This window comes from Lichenostomus cassidix, unplaced genomic scaffold (genome assembly GCF_008360975.1).
Source record: "Lichenostomus cassidix isolate B80296 unplaced genomic scaffold, HeHo_3.0 HiC_scaffold_37, whole genome shotgun sequence".
Taxonomy (NCBI): domain Eukaryota; kingdom Metazoa; phylum Chordata; class Aves; order Passeriformes; family Meliphagidae; genus Lichenostomus; species Lichenostomus cassidix.
The window spans coordinates 1,436,196-1,451,023 of NW_028147279.1; the positions used below are offsets into that span (position 1 = coordinate 1,436,196).

Below are 14,828 nucleotides of genomic sequence, written 5' to 3' on the forward strand. Positions count from 1 at the left end.
CCGGCCCAAGATGGCGGCGGGCCCCGCCGCCGCCGCCGCCCGCGGCCGCTTCCCCGCCAGGCCTCCGCCCTGGCCGCGATCCTCTCCGGCCGCTCCGCGCTGCCGGGCGCCGCTCGGCGGCTCCCCGGGCCCGGCCCGCCCCGACCCCGCGCTCCGGGCGCTCGTGGCCATCGGCCGCGGCCTGCGCCGCCTGCGGGCGCTGCTCGGGGAGCGCGGCAGGCCCGAGCGGACGGTGAGCGGGGAGGGATGAGGGGGGAGAGGGGCGGTGAGGGAGGCTGAGGGGATTTGGGGGGAGTTTGAGAGGTTCTGAGGGGATTTGAGGGGATTTGAGAGGGTTTTGGGGTGATTTGAGAGGTTCTGAGGGGATTTTGGGGGGTTTGAGAGGTTCTGAGGGGATTTGAGAGGTTCTGAGGGGATTTTGGGGGGTTTGAGAGGTTCTGAGGGGATTTGAGAGGTTCTGAGGGGATTTTAGGGGGTTTGAGAGGTTCTGAGGGTGTTTTGGGGTTTGGAGGGAGATTTGAAGGGTTCCGAGTGGGTTTGAACGGGTTTGAAAGTCTCTGAGGGGATTTGGGGGGATTTCAAGGGTTCTGAGGAGATTTTGGGAGGTTTGAGAGGTTCTGAGGGGATTTTGGGGGGTTTGGGGTTTGGTGAGGGATTTTGGGGGTTTGAGGTGTTCTGAGGGGTTTGGAGGATTTGAGAGGTTTTGGGTGACTTGAGAGTTCTGAGGTTTTGGGGGTTTGAGGGTTCTGAGGGGCCTTGGGGGATTTGAGAGGTTTTTGGGGTGATTTGGGAGGTTCTGAGGGGGCTTGAGGGAATTTGAAAGTTTCTGAGGGGATTTTGGGGTGATTTGAGAGGTCCTGAGGGGATTTCGGGTGATTTGAGGGGATTTCGGGGGTCCTGAGGGGATTTGAGGAGTTCTGAGGGGATTTGGGGGTTGCTGAGGGGATTTTGAGGGGATTTGAAGGGTTCTGAGGGGATTTGAGAGGGTTTTGGGGTGATTTGAAAGGTCCTGAGGGGATTTGGGGTGATTTGAGGGGATTTCGGGGGTCCTGAGGGGATTTTGAGGGGATTTGAAGGGTCCTGAGAGGCTTTTGGGGTGATTTGAGGGGATTTCGGGGGTCCTGAGGGGATTTTGGCGGAATTTGGAGGGTCCTGAGGGAGTTTGAGGGGATTTGAAAGGTTCTGAGGAGGTTTGAAGGGATTTTGAGGGGATTTGAAGGGTCCTGAGAGGGTTTTGGGGTGATTTGAGGGGATTTCGGGGGTCCTGAGGGGATTTTGGCGGAGTTTGGAGGGTCCTGAGGGAGTTTGAGGGGATTTGAAAGGTTCTGAGGGGATTTGGGGTGATTTGAGGGGATTTTGGGGGTCCTGAGGGGATTTGGGGAGGATTTGAGAGGGTTTTGGGGTGATTTGAGAGGTTTTGAGGGAGTTTGGGAGAGATTTGAAAGGTTCTGAGCAGATTTTTGGGCAGAATTTGAAGGGTTCTGAGGGGGTTTGAGGGGATTTTGAGGGGATTTGAAAGGTTCTGAGAGGCTTTTGGGGTGATTTGAGGGGATTTCGGGGGTCCTGAGGGGATTTGGAGAAGGTCGGAAAGATTCTGAGGGGGATTTCGTGGTCACTGTGGGGGTTTGGTGGATCCTGAGGGGGTTTGAGGGGATTTGGAAGGTTTGGAGAGGATTTGAAGTGGTTCTGAGGGGCATTTGAAGGGGTTTGGGGGCTTCTGAGAGGCTTTTGAGGGGTTTTGAGAGGTTCTGAGGGGATTCCAGGGTGTCTTGAGGGGGGTTGAGGGAATCCTGAGGGGATTTGGGGAGGATTTTAAGGCGTTTGGGGTGGATTTGGGGGATTTTGGTGGAATTTGAAGGGTTTTGAGGGGATTTGGGGGAGTTTGAGGGGTTCTGAGGGGATTTTTGGGGGAATTTGAAAGGCTCTGAGGGGGTTTGGAGGAGATTTGAAAGGGTTTTGGGGTGATTTGAGGGTTTCTGAGGGGGTTTGAGGGGATTTGAGGGAGATTTGAGGGATCCTGAGTGGATTTGGTGTGATTTGAGGGGATTTCGGGGGTCCTGAGGGGATTTGGGGAGGATTTGAGAGGGTTTTGGGGTGATTTGAGAGGGTTTTGAGGGAGTTTGGGAGAGATTTGAAGGGTTCTGAGGAGATTTTGGGGGAATTTGATGAGTTCTGAGTGGTTTTTGGGGGGATTTGAGAGGGTTTGAGGGAGATTTGAGGCGTTCTGAGTGCTTTTTAGGGGGATTTGATGGGTTCTGAGTGGTTTTTGGGGGAATTTGGGGGGTTCTGAGGGGGTTTGGGGAATTCTGAGGTGTCCTGAGGGGATTTGGAGGGGATTTGAGAGGGTTTGAGGGACATTTGAAAGGTTCTGAGGGGATTTTGGGGCAATTTGAGAGGTTTTGAGTGGTTTTTTGGGGGGATTTGAGAGGGTTTGAGGGAGATTTGAAGGATTCTGGTGGGATTTGGGGGAATTTGAGAGGTTCTGAGTGGGTTTTTGGAGGGATTTGATGACTTCTGAGTGGTTTTTGGGGGGTTTGAGGGAGATTTGAAGGGTCCTGAAGGGGATTTGGGGTGATTTGAAGGATCCTGAGGGGGTTTGGGGGGATTTGAGAGGTTCTGAGTGGTTTTGGGATGATTTGATGACTTCTGAGTGGTTTGGGGGTTTGAGGGAGATTTGAAGGGTCCTGAGGGGGATTTGGGGGATTCCGGGTGGTCCTGAGGGGATTTTGGGGGGATTTGAGGAGTTCTGAGAGGGTTTTTGGGGGGATTGCAAAGGTCCTGAGGGGATTTTGGGGACATTTGGGGATCCTGAGGGGATTTGGGGCTGTTTGGGGTCACCTTGAGGGGGATTTTCGGGGTCCTGAGGGGATTTGGGGGTCCCTGAGTGGTTTTTGGGGTGGCCTTGAGTGATTTCTGGGTGGGATTTTGGGGTCCTGAGGGGATTTGAGGTGTTTGGGGCAGATTTGAGGGGTTTTGGGGGGGATTTGAGAGGGTTTTGGGGTGTCTGAGGGGATTTGAGGGCTCCTGAGGGGATTTTGGGTGGTTTGGAGTGATTTTTGGGGTGATTTTGGGGATCCTGGTGGGATTTGGGGTGGTTTGGAGTGATTTTTGGGGGAATTTTCAGGCTCCTGATGGGATTTGGGGTGGTTTGGGGTGATTTTTGGGGGGATTTTGGGGATCCTGAGGGGTCTGGGGATGTTTGGATCAATTTTGGAGATGATTTGAGGAGGTTTTGGGGGGATTTTGAGGGAATTTTGGGATGAAATTTTGGGGTTTTTGGGTGGGAATTTTGGGATTTTCCGTGAGGAGAGAGTGGGCGTGGCCACGAGGAGGGCGTGGTCACACTGTGGGCGTGGCTAACTCTGGCCCCGCCCCCTTTCAGGAGGAATTCCGAGGGTTTCTCCCCGAGGAGCTGGAGATGCCCCTCCCCCCCCGGCGATCCCGACGAGGTGAGTGATTCAAATATCCCAAATTTAGCCCAAAATATCCCCAAAACGGCCCAAAAATCATCCCCAAAATCAGCTGAAATTACCCCAAAAATCACCCCAAAATCAGCCTGAAATTACTCCAAAATCACCTCAAAATATCCCAAAATTATCCCAAAATTAACCTGAAATATCCCAAAATATCCTGAAATTACCCCAAAAATATCCCAAAATTACCCCAAAATACCCCAAAATCCCCAAAATTCACCCCAAAATTACCCCAAAATTACCCTAAAATATCCCAAAATCACCCCCAAATCCCCAAAATCACCCCAAAATTAACCAGAAATCACCAAAAATCACCCCAAAATCACCAAAATTACCCTGAAAATATCCAAAATTACCCCAAATCCCAAAACTTACCCCAAAATATCCCAAAATCACCCCAAAATTACCCCAAAATCACCCCAAAATATCCCAAAATGTCCCCAAATCAACCCAAAATATCCCAAAATGTCCCCAAATCAACCCAAAATATCCCAAAATTACCCTAAAATATCCCAAAATATCCCAAAATATCCCAAAATTACCACAAAATATCCCAAAATCATCCCAAAATTACCCCAAATCCCAGAAATTACTCCAAAATCAGCCTGAAATCCCCAAAATCAACCTAAAAATAGCCCCAAATTACCCCAAAATCACCCTGAAATTACCCCGAAATGTCCCCAAATTACACCAAAATATCCCAAAATATCCCAAAATCACCCCAAAATTACTCCAAATCTACCCAAAATCCCAAAAGTTACCCCAAAATCAGCCTGAGATACCAAAAATCAATGTAAAATAGCCCCAAATTACCCAAAAATAGCCCAAAATTACCCAAAAATAGCCCAAAACAACTCCAAAATATCCCAAAATCACCCCGAAATTACCCCAAATCCCAAAAATCACCCCAAAATCACCGAAATCACCCTGAAATCCCCAAAATCAATCCAAAATTCCAAAAATCATCCTGAAATCACCAAAGGTACCCTGAAATCCACAAAAATCACCCTAAAATCCCCCAAAACCCCCCAAAATTACCCTAAAATCACCCCAGAATCCCCAAAAATCACCCCAAAATTTCCCCAAAATCCCCCAAATTCCCCTGAAATCCACCAAAATCCTCCCAAAATCACTGCAAAATCACCCAAAATTCCCCAAAATCCCCAAGAATCACCCTAAAATCCCCCAAAATTCCCAAAATCTCCCAAAAATCACCCCCAAATTCCCCACAATTTCCAAATTTCCCCCCAAAATCCCCCAAATTCCCCTAAAATCCACCAAAATCACTGCAAAATCACCCAAAATTCCCTAAAATCCCCTCAATGTCCCCCAAATTCCACCCGAAATCCCAAAATTCACCCCAAAATCCTCCCAAATCCCCCAAATTCCCCCCCAAATTTCCCCAAAATCCCCCAAAATCCCCCCAATCACCCTGAAATCTCCCAAAATCCCCCAAAATCCCCCAAAATCCCCAAAATTCTCTCTCTCTCTCTCTCCCTCCGCAGGCTCGCGCCGCTCCCAGCCAAGCTCCGCCCCCTCTCCCCCCTCGCCCCGCCCCCACCGGCCTAAGCCACGCCTCCTCCGCCTGGGGGGCGGGGCTTGGCACAGGGGGCGGGGCCGAGGGGGCGTGGCTTCCCCCGCCGACCCCTCCCCCCGCCGCTCGCGCCGCAGGGGCGTGGCCAGGGCCGGGGGGGCGGGGCGAGGCTCGCGGCGCTTCGTGATGCCATTGGTCAGCGCCCGCTCGGCTCGGCCAATCAGACCGCCGCGCCGCTTCGCCGACACGCCCAACCCGGAAGTGAACGGGCGGGAGGCGATCGGGGAGTTCCGGAATCCGGTCGGGAATTCTCGGAATCCGGTCGGGGAGGATCGGGAATCGTTCGGGAATTCCCGGAATCCGGTCGGAAACGTTCGGAATCCGGTCGGGGAGGATCGGGAATCGCTCGGGAACTTTCGGAATCCGGTCGGGAATTCTCGGAATCCGGTCAGAAACGTTCGGAATCCGGTCGGGGAGGATCGGGAATCGTTCGGGAATTCTCGGAATCCGGTCGGGAATGTTCGGAATCCGGTTGGAAACGTTCGGAATCCGGTCGGGGAGGATCGGGAATCGGTCGGGAATTTCCGGAATTCGTTCGGGAATTTCCGGAATTCGCTCGGAAATGCTCGGGAGGAGCTCGGAGAGAGCCGGGAGGAGCTCGGGGACGGTTTGGGGACATCTGGGGACAGTTTGGGGACATCTGGGGACAGTTTTGGGACCCCAAAAGCCACCCGGGAGCCGCGTGGGACAGCCGAGGGGACTTTGGGGACATCTGGGGACTCCGTGGGGACACCAAACGTCACCCTGGGGACACCAAATGTCACCCTGGGGACACCAAAAGTGACCCTGGATCCTCTGGGGACACCGAAAGTGACACTCAGGACCCCAAATGTCACCCTGAGGACCCCAAAAGTGACCCTCAGACCAATCAGGGACCTTCTGGGGACATCGAAAGTGACCTTGGGGACCTCAAATGTCACCCTGGGGACACCAAATGTCACCCAGGACCCTCTGGGGACACCGAAAGCCACCCGGGACCACCTTGGGGACACCTTGAGACCCTCCAGGGGCACCTTGGCGACACCAAAAGTGACACTCAGGACCCCAAAGGTGACCCAGGACCCTCTGGGGACGCTAAACGTCACCCTGGGGACGACAAAAGTGACCTTGGGGACCCCAAATGTCACCCTGAGGAGCCCAAAAGTGACCCTGAGGCCAATCCGGGACCTTCTGGGGACATCGAAAGTCACCCTTGGGGACATCCAGGGTCACCTTGGGGACACCAAGGACAGCTGTGGGGACGTTCAGGGTCACCCTGAGGTGACCAGGGATGTCCCAGTTTGTCCCCAGGAGGCGTTGGGGACACTGCAGGACCTTGCTGGTGTCACCCCGTTGTCACCCGGTGTCACCAAGGCCACTTCCGGTGTCACCAAGGCTCCTCCCGGTGTCACCAAGGCCACTCTGAGTGTCACCCAGTCCCCTCCCAGTGTCACCCAGTGGTCACCTGGTGTCACCAAGGCCACTCTGAGTGTCGTCCAATCATCTCCCGGTGTCCCCAACGCCACCCTGAGTGTCACCCGATTGTCACCTGGTGTCACCCAATCATCTCCCGGTGTCACCAAGGCTCCTCCCAGTGTCCCCCAGTCCCCTCCCGGTGTCCCCAAGGCCGCTCCTGGTGTCCCCAATGTCCCCTCGCTCTGCCCCTCCCCCCCCCGCCGAGCCATCCTGAGAGCGCCGACCTTCCGCTGGGACAGCGGTGACGTCAGCAGGGCGTCTAGTGACGTCATCAGAGCGTCTAGTGACATCATCGGGGCGTCTAGTGACGTCATCAGAGCCGCCGGTGACGTCAGCAGAGTGACCGGTGACGTCAGCAGGGCGGTGGATGCTGCGAGAGCTGCAGGTGACGTCATCGATCCAGCCTGTGACGTCGCTAAACTAGACTGTGATGTCGTCAAGCCTGCCCGTGACGTCATCGGTCCCGCCTGTGACGTCGTCGAGCCAGCCGGTGACGTCATCAAAGCCGCCAACGACGTCATCGCGAGCAGCGCCGGCGCCGCCCAGCCGACCTGTGACGTCATCAAAGCCACCAGTGACGTCGTCGGACCAGCCGGTGATGTCGTCAAGCTCAACAGTGACGTCATCGCGAGCGCCGACATCTTCGATGCGCCGCGGGATGTCGTCGACGCCGCCGGTGACGTCATCGAGCCGGCCTGTGACGTCACCGGAGCCGCCGGCAGCGTCGTCAACGGCGGCAGTGACGTCGCTGAGGAAAGCGATGACGTCATCACGAACAGCGATGATGTCATCACGGACAGCGGCGACGTCATCCCAGCCGCCGGCGCCGCTCCGGTGACATCCGGCGACCCCGACGTGACCTCGAGCCGCGGCCTGGTGACGTCATCACCACCACCTGCGGGTGACCCCCGGCTGACCTCGGGCCACGCCCACGTGACGTCATCGCCGCTGCCGCCGGCCCCGCCCCCCGCTGGCCCCGCCCCCTCCCGGCCCCGCCCCCTCCTGCTGCGGGCGCCGCTCTTCACCGCCAGCCCCGCCCACCTGCGCATCTACCAATCGCTGAGCGCCGCGCCCCAGGCCACGCCCACCGCCGCCCCCAACCACCTGGCGCTGCCCGCCCACTTCCGGCCGCCGCCGGATGACGTCACAGCCGGAAACGTGTCCTCAGAGCGGCCGGATGACGTCACAGCCGGAAACACCGACGCGGCGCCGCCGGATGACGTCATCCCGGCGGGTCTCGGTGACGTCACACCCGGCGACGCGCCGGCGGAGCCGCCTGGTGACGTCACACCCGGAAGTACAACCTCCGAGCCGCGCGGTGACGTCATCTTGACCGGTCCTGATGACGTCACACCCGGAAGTGCGCCTCTGGATGACGTCACGCCCGGAAACGCGCAGGCACAGCCGCGCGGTGACGTCACGCCCAGAAACGTTGCTTTGGCGCGGTCGGATGACGTCACACCCGGGAGCGTTCCCGCGGCGCGGTCGGATGACGTCACACCCGGAAGCGCGTCTCTGGATGACGTCACACCCGGGAGCGATGCCGCGGCGCGGTCGGATGACGTCACGGGCGGCGGCGGTGACGTCACGGCGGGTCTGGATGACGTCACGGGTCGCGTGTTCGACCTGCTGAGCAGAGCCAGAGTTCAGCTGGGGAGGATCGACACCAGGCTGAGGGTGAGAATTGGGGAAATTTGGGAATTTTATGGGATTTTTTGGGGAGATTTTGGGGAAATTTGGGAATTTTGGGGAATTTTGGAGGATTTTCTGGGGAAAATTTGGGGAAATACAGGAATTTTGGGGAATTTTTGGGGAATTTTGAGAAATTTTGGGGAATTTTAGAGAATTTGGGTGAGAAATTCCAGATTTTTTTTTGAAATTTGGGGTAATTTTGGTGAGATTTTGGGAAATTTGAGGGTGGGAATTGGGGAATTTGGGGAGTTTTGGGAATTTTGGGAGAAATTTGGGGGAATTTCGGAAATTTGGGAATTTTGGGGAATCTTGGAGAAATTTGGGGGAAATTTTGGGGGATTTTTGGATGTCAAAACTCAATTTTTCTTCTCTTTTTTTCCAGGTTGGATCAGAAGAGCTTCAGGGAGATCCACAGGTGAGAAATTTGGGAATTTTGGGAATTTTTGGGGATATTTGGGAGTATTTTGGGGGTTTTTTGGGGGGAATTTTGGAGGATTTGGGGAATTTTGGGGATTATCTGTGATTTTTTGGGATTTTTTTGGAATTTTTAGGGATTTTTTTGGGAATTTTGGTGATTTTTAAAAAATTTTTGGGGAATTTTGGGGGATTTTTGGGAACTTTTTTAATTTTTCGGGAATTTTGGGGATTTTTTGGTTTTTTTTTTAATTTTGGAGGATTTTTGGGAATGTTTTGGGATTTTTGGGGAATTTTTGGAGAATTTTTTGGGGATTTTTTGGGGATTTTTTTTTTATTTTTAGGTGGGTTTTTGGGAGGATTTGGGGAGAATTTTGGGGATTTGGGGTGAATTTTGGGTGATTTTTGGTGATTTTGGGGTGAATTTTGGCTGAATTTTTGGGTAAATTTTGGGTGAATTTTTGGGTGAATTTTTGGGTAAATTTTGGGTGAATTTTGGGTAAATTTTGGGTGAATTTGGGGGTTTTTGGGGTGAATTTTTGTGTGAATTTTGGGTGAATTTTGGGTGAATTTTTAATGAATTTTGGGTGAATTTTTGTGTGAATTTTTGGCTGAATTTTGGGGTTTTTGGGGTGAATTTTGGGTGATTTTTGGCTGAATTTTGGGGTGATTTTTGGGGTTTTTGGGGTGGATTTTTGGGTGATTTTTGTGTGAATTTTTTGGTGATTTTTGGATGAATTTTTGGATGAATTGTGGGTGAATTTTGGGGTGAATTTTGGGTGAATTTTGGTGTTTTTCTCTCCAGATCTCTCCTCGGATCAAACCCATTTCCTCTCCAGGAACAGCAACTCCTCCTGAGGGTGAGAAATCCCAAAAACACCCCAAAAAATCCTAAAAAATCCCCAAAATAACTCAAAAACCTGAAAATTATAAAAAATTCATTTAAAAAACTGGGAAAAAATCCCATAAAAAGAGTAAAAATCTTGTAAAAACTCCATAAAAAACCCTAAAAAATGCCAAAAATAACTCAAAACCCCAAAAATTGTAAAAAATCTCCCCAAATTCCCCAAAATTTCTCCCAAAACCTCCCCAAATTTTTCCCCAAATCCCCCAAATCTCCCCAAATTCTCCCCAAATTTTCCTCAAAATCACTTTTTTATTCTCAATTTTCTCTTTTCTCCCCAATTTCCTCCAAATCTCCCCAAATTCCCCAAAATTTCTCCCAAAATCTCCCAAATTTTTCCCAAATTCCCCCAAATCTCCCAAAATCCCCAAAATTTCTCCCGAAATCTCCCCAAATTTCCCCCAAATTCCCTTTAAACTCCTAAAAATTCCAAATTTCTCCCCAAATCCCCCAATTTCACCTCAAATTTCCCCAAATTTCTCCTAAAATCTCCCGGAATTTTTCCCAAAATCCCCAAAATTTCTCCTAAAATACCCCAAATTGCCCCAAAATCCCCAAAATTTCTCCCAAATCTCCCCAAATTTTCCCCAAATCTCCCCAAAATCCCCAAAATTTTTCCCCAAATCTCCCCAAATTTTCTCCCAAAATCCCCCAAATCTCCCCGAATTTCTCCCAAAATCTCCCTGAATTTCTCCCAAAATCCTCCTAAATTCCCCCAAAATCTCCCAAATTTTCCCCAAAATCACCAAAATTCCCCCAAATTTTCCCCAAATCCCCCATATTTCCCCAAATCTCCTGGAATTTCTCCCAAATTTCCCCCAAATTTCTCCCAAAATCTCCCAAAATCCCCCAAATCTCCCCAAATTTTCCCCCAAATCCCTTTCTAACCCCAATTTTCTCTCTCTCCTCTCTCCACAGACTCCTCAGCCCCAGCCTGGCTCAGCTCCTCCTCCTTCCCCCCCAAACGCCTCCGCCCCTCCCCCAGCCCCTCCCCCAGCCCCTCCCCCTCCCCGCTGGCCCCTCCCCCTCCCCCCCGCGCCCCTCCCCCCCCCCGGGGCCGGCGGGGGTCTCGCTGTGGTCACTGCAGGGGCTGCAGGAGAGCTCAGGACTGCGGCAGCTGCGGGAACTGCAGAGACAAACCCAAATTCGGGGGGCCCAACACCAAAAAACAGTGCTGCGTGTGAGTCTGGGGGGGAAAAACCCGATTTTGGGGGAAATTTGGGTGATTTGGGGTTGATTTGGGAAAAAATCCGGGAGTTCTAGGGTTAAAAATGGGGATTTTCAAAAAAATTCCGGGAGTTTAAGGGTTAAAAATGGGGATTTCGGGGTGGTTTGGGAAAAATCCCGGGGGTTTAAGGGTTAAAAATGGAGGTTTTTGGAAAAATTCTGGGAATTATGGGGTTAAAAAGGGGGATTTTTGGGAAAAATTCCGGGAGTTTTAGGGTTAAAAATGGTGATTTTTAGGGTCAAAAATGGGGATTTTAGGAGCAAAAAAAGGGTTTAAAAAAAAAAAAAAAATCCGGGGATTTAAGAGTTCAAAATGGGGATTTTGGGAAAAATTCCGGGAATTTAGGTGTTAAAAAAAGGAGTTTTAAAAAATTTCCAGGCATTAAAGGGTTAAAAGTGGCAATTTTAGGGTCAAAAATGGGGATTTTGGGGTTAAAAATGGGGAATTTTGGGGAAAATTTGGGGAGTTTGGGATGTTTGGAGTGAATTCGAGGGAATTTGGGATGTTTGGAGTGAATTTTGGGAGGTTTTTGGGGAATTTTGGGGATTTGGGGCTGCAGGAGAGCTCAGCACTGTGGGAACTGCAGAGAGAAACCCAAATTCGGGGAGAAAACCCCAAAAAACAGTGCTGAGGGTGAGTCTGGGGGGGGAAAATGGGGATTTTGGGAAAAATTTGGGTGATTTGGGAAGGAATCCGGGGATTATAGGGTTAAAAATGAGGGTTTTTGAAAAACTTCGGGGAATTAAAGGGTTAAAAATGGAGGTTTTTAAAAAAGTTCCGGGCATTTAGGGGTTAAAAATGGGGATTTTTTTTGGAAAAATTCTGGGGATTTTGGGGTTAAAAATGGCAATTTTAGGGTCAAAAATGGGGATTTTAGGGGCAAAAAATGGGATTAAAAAAAAAAGTACAGGAATTTAAGAGTTAAAAATGGGGATTTTTGGGAAAAATTCCAGGAGTTTTGGGGTTAAAAATGGCAATTTTGGGGTGAAAAATGGGTTTTTTAGAAAAAGGTTTGGGGATTATAGGGTTAAACACCCAAAAAAACAGTGCTGCGGGTGAGTCTGGGGGAGAAAATGGGGATTTTGGGAAAAAATCCGGGAGTTCTAGGGTTAAAAATGGGGATTTTGGGAAAAAATTTGGGCATTTTAGGGTTAAAAATGGGGATTTCGGGGTGGTTTGGGAAAAATTCCGGGGATTTAAGGGTTAAAAATTCAGATTTTTTTTTTTTTTTTTTTTTTTAAATTCCGGGAATTATGGGGTTAAAAATGGGGATTTTGGGGAAAAGATCCGGGATTTTTAGGGTTAAAAATGGGGATTTTATGGGCAAAAAATTTTTTTTTTAAAAAAAAAGTCCAGGGATTATAGGGTTAAAAATGTGAGGGTTTTTCTGGAAAATGGGAATTTAAGGGAAAAAATGGGGATTTTGGGGTGAAAATGAGGATTTTGGGAAAAAAAATCCGGGAGTTCAAGGGTTAAAAATGGGGATTTTTTTTGGGAAAAATTCTGGGAATTTAAGGGTTAAAAATGGGGATTTTTTTTTTTTTTTTTTTTTTTTTTTTTAAATTCCGAATTTAGAGTTAAAATGGTGATTTTTTTGAAAAATTCGGGAATTTAAGGGTTAAAATAGGGATTTTTGGGGTGAAAATGAGGATTTTGGGAAAAAAAAAAATCCGGGAGGTCAAGGGTTAAAAATGGGGATTTTTTTTTTTTTTTAAATTCCGGGAATTTAAGGGTTAAAATTGGGGATTTTTTTTGGGGTGAAAATGAGGATTTTGGGGAAAAAAATCCGGGAGTTCAAGGGTTAAAAATGGGGATTTTTAAAAAAAAAAAATTCCGGGAATTTAATGGTTAAAAAATGGGGATTTTTTTTTGGGGTGAAAATGCAGATTTTGGGAAAAAAATCCGGGAGGTGTAGGGTTAAAAATGGGGATATATATATTTTTTAAAATTCCGGGAATTTAAGGGTTAAAAATGGGGAATTTTTTTGGGGTGAAAATGCAGATTTTGGGAAAAAAAATCCGGGAGGTTTAGGGTTAAAAATGGGGATTTTTTTTAAAAAAAAAAATTCCGGGAATTTAAGGGTTAAAAATGGGGATTTTTTTTCTGAAAAGTTCTGGGAATTTAAGGGTTAAAAATGGGGATTTTTTAAAAAAAAATTCCGGGAATTTAAGGGTTAAAAATGGGGATTTTTTTTCTGAAAAATTCCGGGAATTTAAGGGTTAAAAATGGGGATTTTTTTGGGGTGAAAATGAGGATTTTGGGAAAAAAAATCCGGGAGTTCAAGGGTTAAAAATGGGGATTTTTTTTTTTTTTTTAAAATTCTGGGAATTTATGAGTTAAAAATGGTGATTTTTTCTGAAAAATTCCGGGAATTTAAGGGTTAAAAATGGGGATTTTTTTTGAGGTGAAAATGAGGATTTTGGGGAAAAAATTCCAGGGATTATAGGGTTAAAAATGGGGATTTTTTAAAAAAAAAATTCTGGGAATTTAAGGGTTAAAAATGGGGATTTTTTTGGGGTGAAAATGAGGATTTTGGGAAAAAAAAAATCCGGGAGGTCAAGGGTTAAAAATGGGGATTTTTTTTTTTTTTAAATTCCGGGAATTTAAGGGTTAAAAATGGGGATTTTTTTTGGGGTGAAAATGAGGATTTTGGGGAAAAAAATCCAGGAGGTTTAGGGTTAAAAATGGGGATTTTTTTTTCTGAAAAATTCTGGGAATTCAAGGGTTAAAAATGGGGATTTTTTTGGGGTGAAAATGAGGATTTTGGGAAAAAAAAAATCCGGGAGTTCAAGTGTTAAAAATAGGGATTTTTTTTGGGGCAAAAATGGGGATTTAAAAAAAAAAAAAAAATCCGGGCATTTAAGGGTTAAAAGTGGCAGTTTTAGGGTTTTTTTTGGGATATTTTTTGGGATATTTTTTGGGGTATTTTTTGGGGTATTTTTTGGGATATTTTTTGGGGTGGTTTTGGGTGATTTTTGGGGTGATTTTGGGATATTTTCAGGTGATTTTGGGATATTTTTGGGATATTTTCAGGGTGATTTTGGGGTTATTTTTAGGATATTTTTTAGGGTTTTTTAGGATATTTTTGGGGTTATTTTGTGATATTTTTTGGGGTATTTTCGGGGTGATTTTGGGGTATTTTTAGGATGTTTTTAGGGTGATTTTGGGGTTATTTTTGGGTTATTTTTGGGATATTTTTTAGGATATTTTTGGGATATTTTTTAGGATATTTTTGGGGTGATTTTTGGGATTTTTTTGGGTGTTTTTGTGATATTTTGGGATATTTTTGTGGTGATTGTTAGGATATTTTTGGGATTTTTTTAGGATATTTTTGGGGTTATTTTGTGATATTTTTTGGGGTATTTTCAGGTGATTTTGGGATATTTTTAGGATGTTTTCAGGGTGATTTTGGGGTTATTTTTGGGATATTTTTTAGGGTTTTTTTAGGATATTTTTGGGGTTATTTTGTGATATTTTTTGGGGTATTTTCAGGTGATTTTGGGGTATTTTTAGGATGTTTTCAGGGTGTTTTTTGGGATATATTAGGATATTTTTAGAATAATTTTGGGTGATTTTTGGGTTATTTTTGGGATATTTTTTAGGATATTTTTGGGGTGATTTTTGGGTGATTTTGGGATATTTTTAGGATATTTTTGGGATATTTTTTAGGATATTTTTGGGATATTTTTGGAGTGATATTGGGATTTTTTGGGGTATTTTTGGGATTATTTTGTGATATTTTTTGGGATATTTTCGGAGTTATTTTGGGGTTTTTTTAGGATTTTTTCAGGGTAGTTTTTGGCATGTATTAGGATATTTTTAGAGTAATTTTGGGATATTTTTAGGATTTTTTGGGGATTTTTTTAGGATTTTTTGGGATTTTTTGGGATATTTTTAGGATATTTTTAGGATATTTTCAGGGTGATTTTGGGTGATTTTTGGGATATTTTTGGAGATATTTTTGAGGTTATTTTGGGATATTTTTGGGTTAATTTTGGGATTTTTTGGGATATTTTTGGGGTGATTTTGGGATGTTTTTAGGCTATTTTAAAAATATTTTTGGGGATA

At 47.2% G+C, this 14,828-nt stretch overlaps 2 protein-coding genes across 2 annotated transcripts in view; both read left to right on the forward strand.

The window, feature by feature from the left end:
• On the forward strand, positions 1 to 10,730 carry LOC146423578 (uncharacterized). The gene is made up of 9 exons (XM_085044644.1): positions 1 to 232; positions 3,383 to 3,449; positions 4,979 to 5,707; positions 6,029 to 6,301; positions 6,728 to 7,460; positions 7,554 to 8,199; positions 8,597 to 8,629; positions 9,434 to 9,488; positions 10,451 to 10,730. The coding sequence occupies exons 1-9, from the start codon at positions 11 to 13 to the stop codon at positions 10,714 to 10,716; spliced, it is 3,024 nt and encodes a 1,007-aa protein (XP_084900770.1). The 5' UTR covers positions 1 to 10; the 3' UTR covers positions 10,717 to 10,730.
• A 1,021-nt stretch (positions 10,731 to 11,751) lies between these two features.
• Positions 11,752 to 14,828, forward strand: part of LOC146423579 (uncharacterized) — a 13,218-nt gene continuing 10,141 nt past the window's right edge. The window contains exon 1 of the mRNA XM_085044645.1: positions 11,752 to 11,770. Coding sequence (XP_084900771.1) covers positions 11,752 to 11,770 — 19 coding nt within the window. The remainder of the gene's footprint in view (positions 11,771 to 14,828) is intronic.

Bases quoted from the DNA above. Each gene is read 5' to 3' on its own strand.
- LOC146423578 (XM_085044644.1), top strand. From the start codon at position 11: ATGGCGGCGGGCCCCGCCGCCGCCGCCGCCCGCGGCCGCTTCCCCGCC. The intron at 5,708-6,028 runs CTGGGGACAGTT...CTCTGGGGACAC, and splicing joins TGGGGACAGTTTGGGGACAT to CGAAAGCCACCCGGGACCAC. The intron at 6,302-6,727 runs GTGGGGACGTTC...CCCCCCGCCGAG, and splicing joins TGGGGACACCAAGGACAGCT to CCATCCTGAGAGCGCCGACC.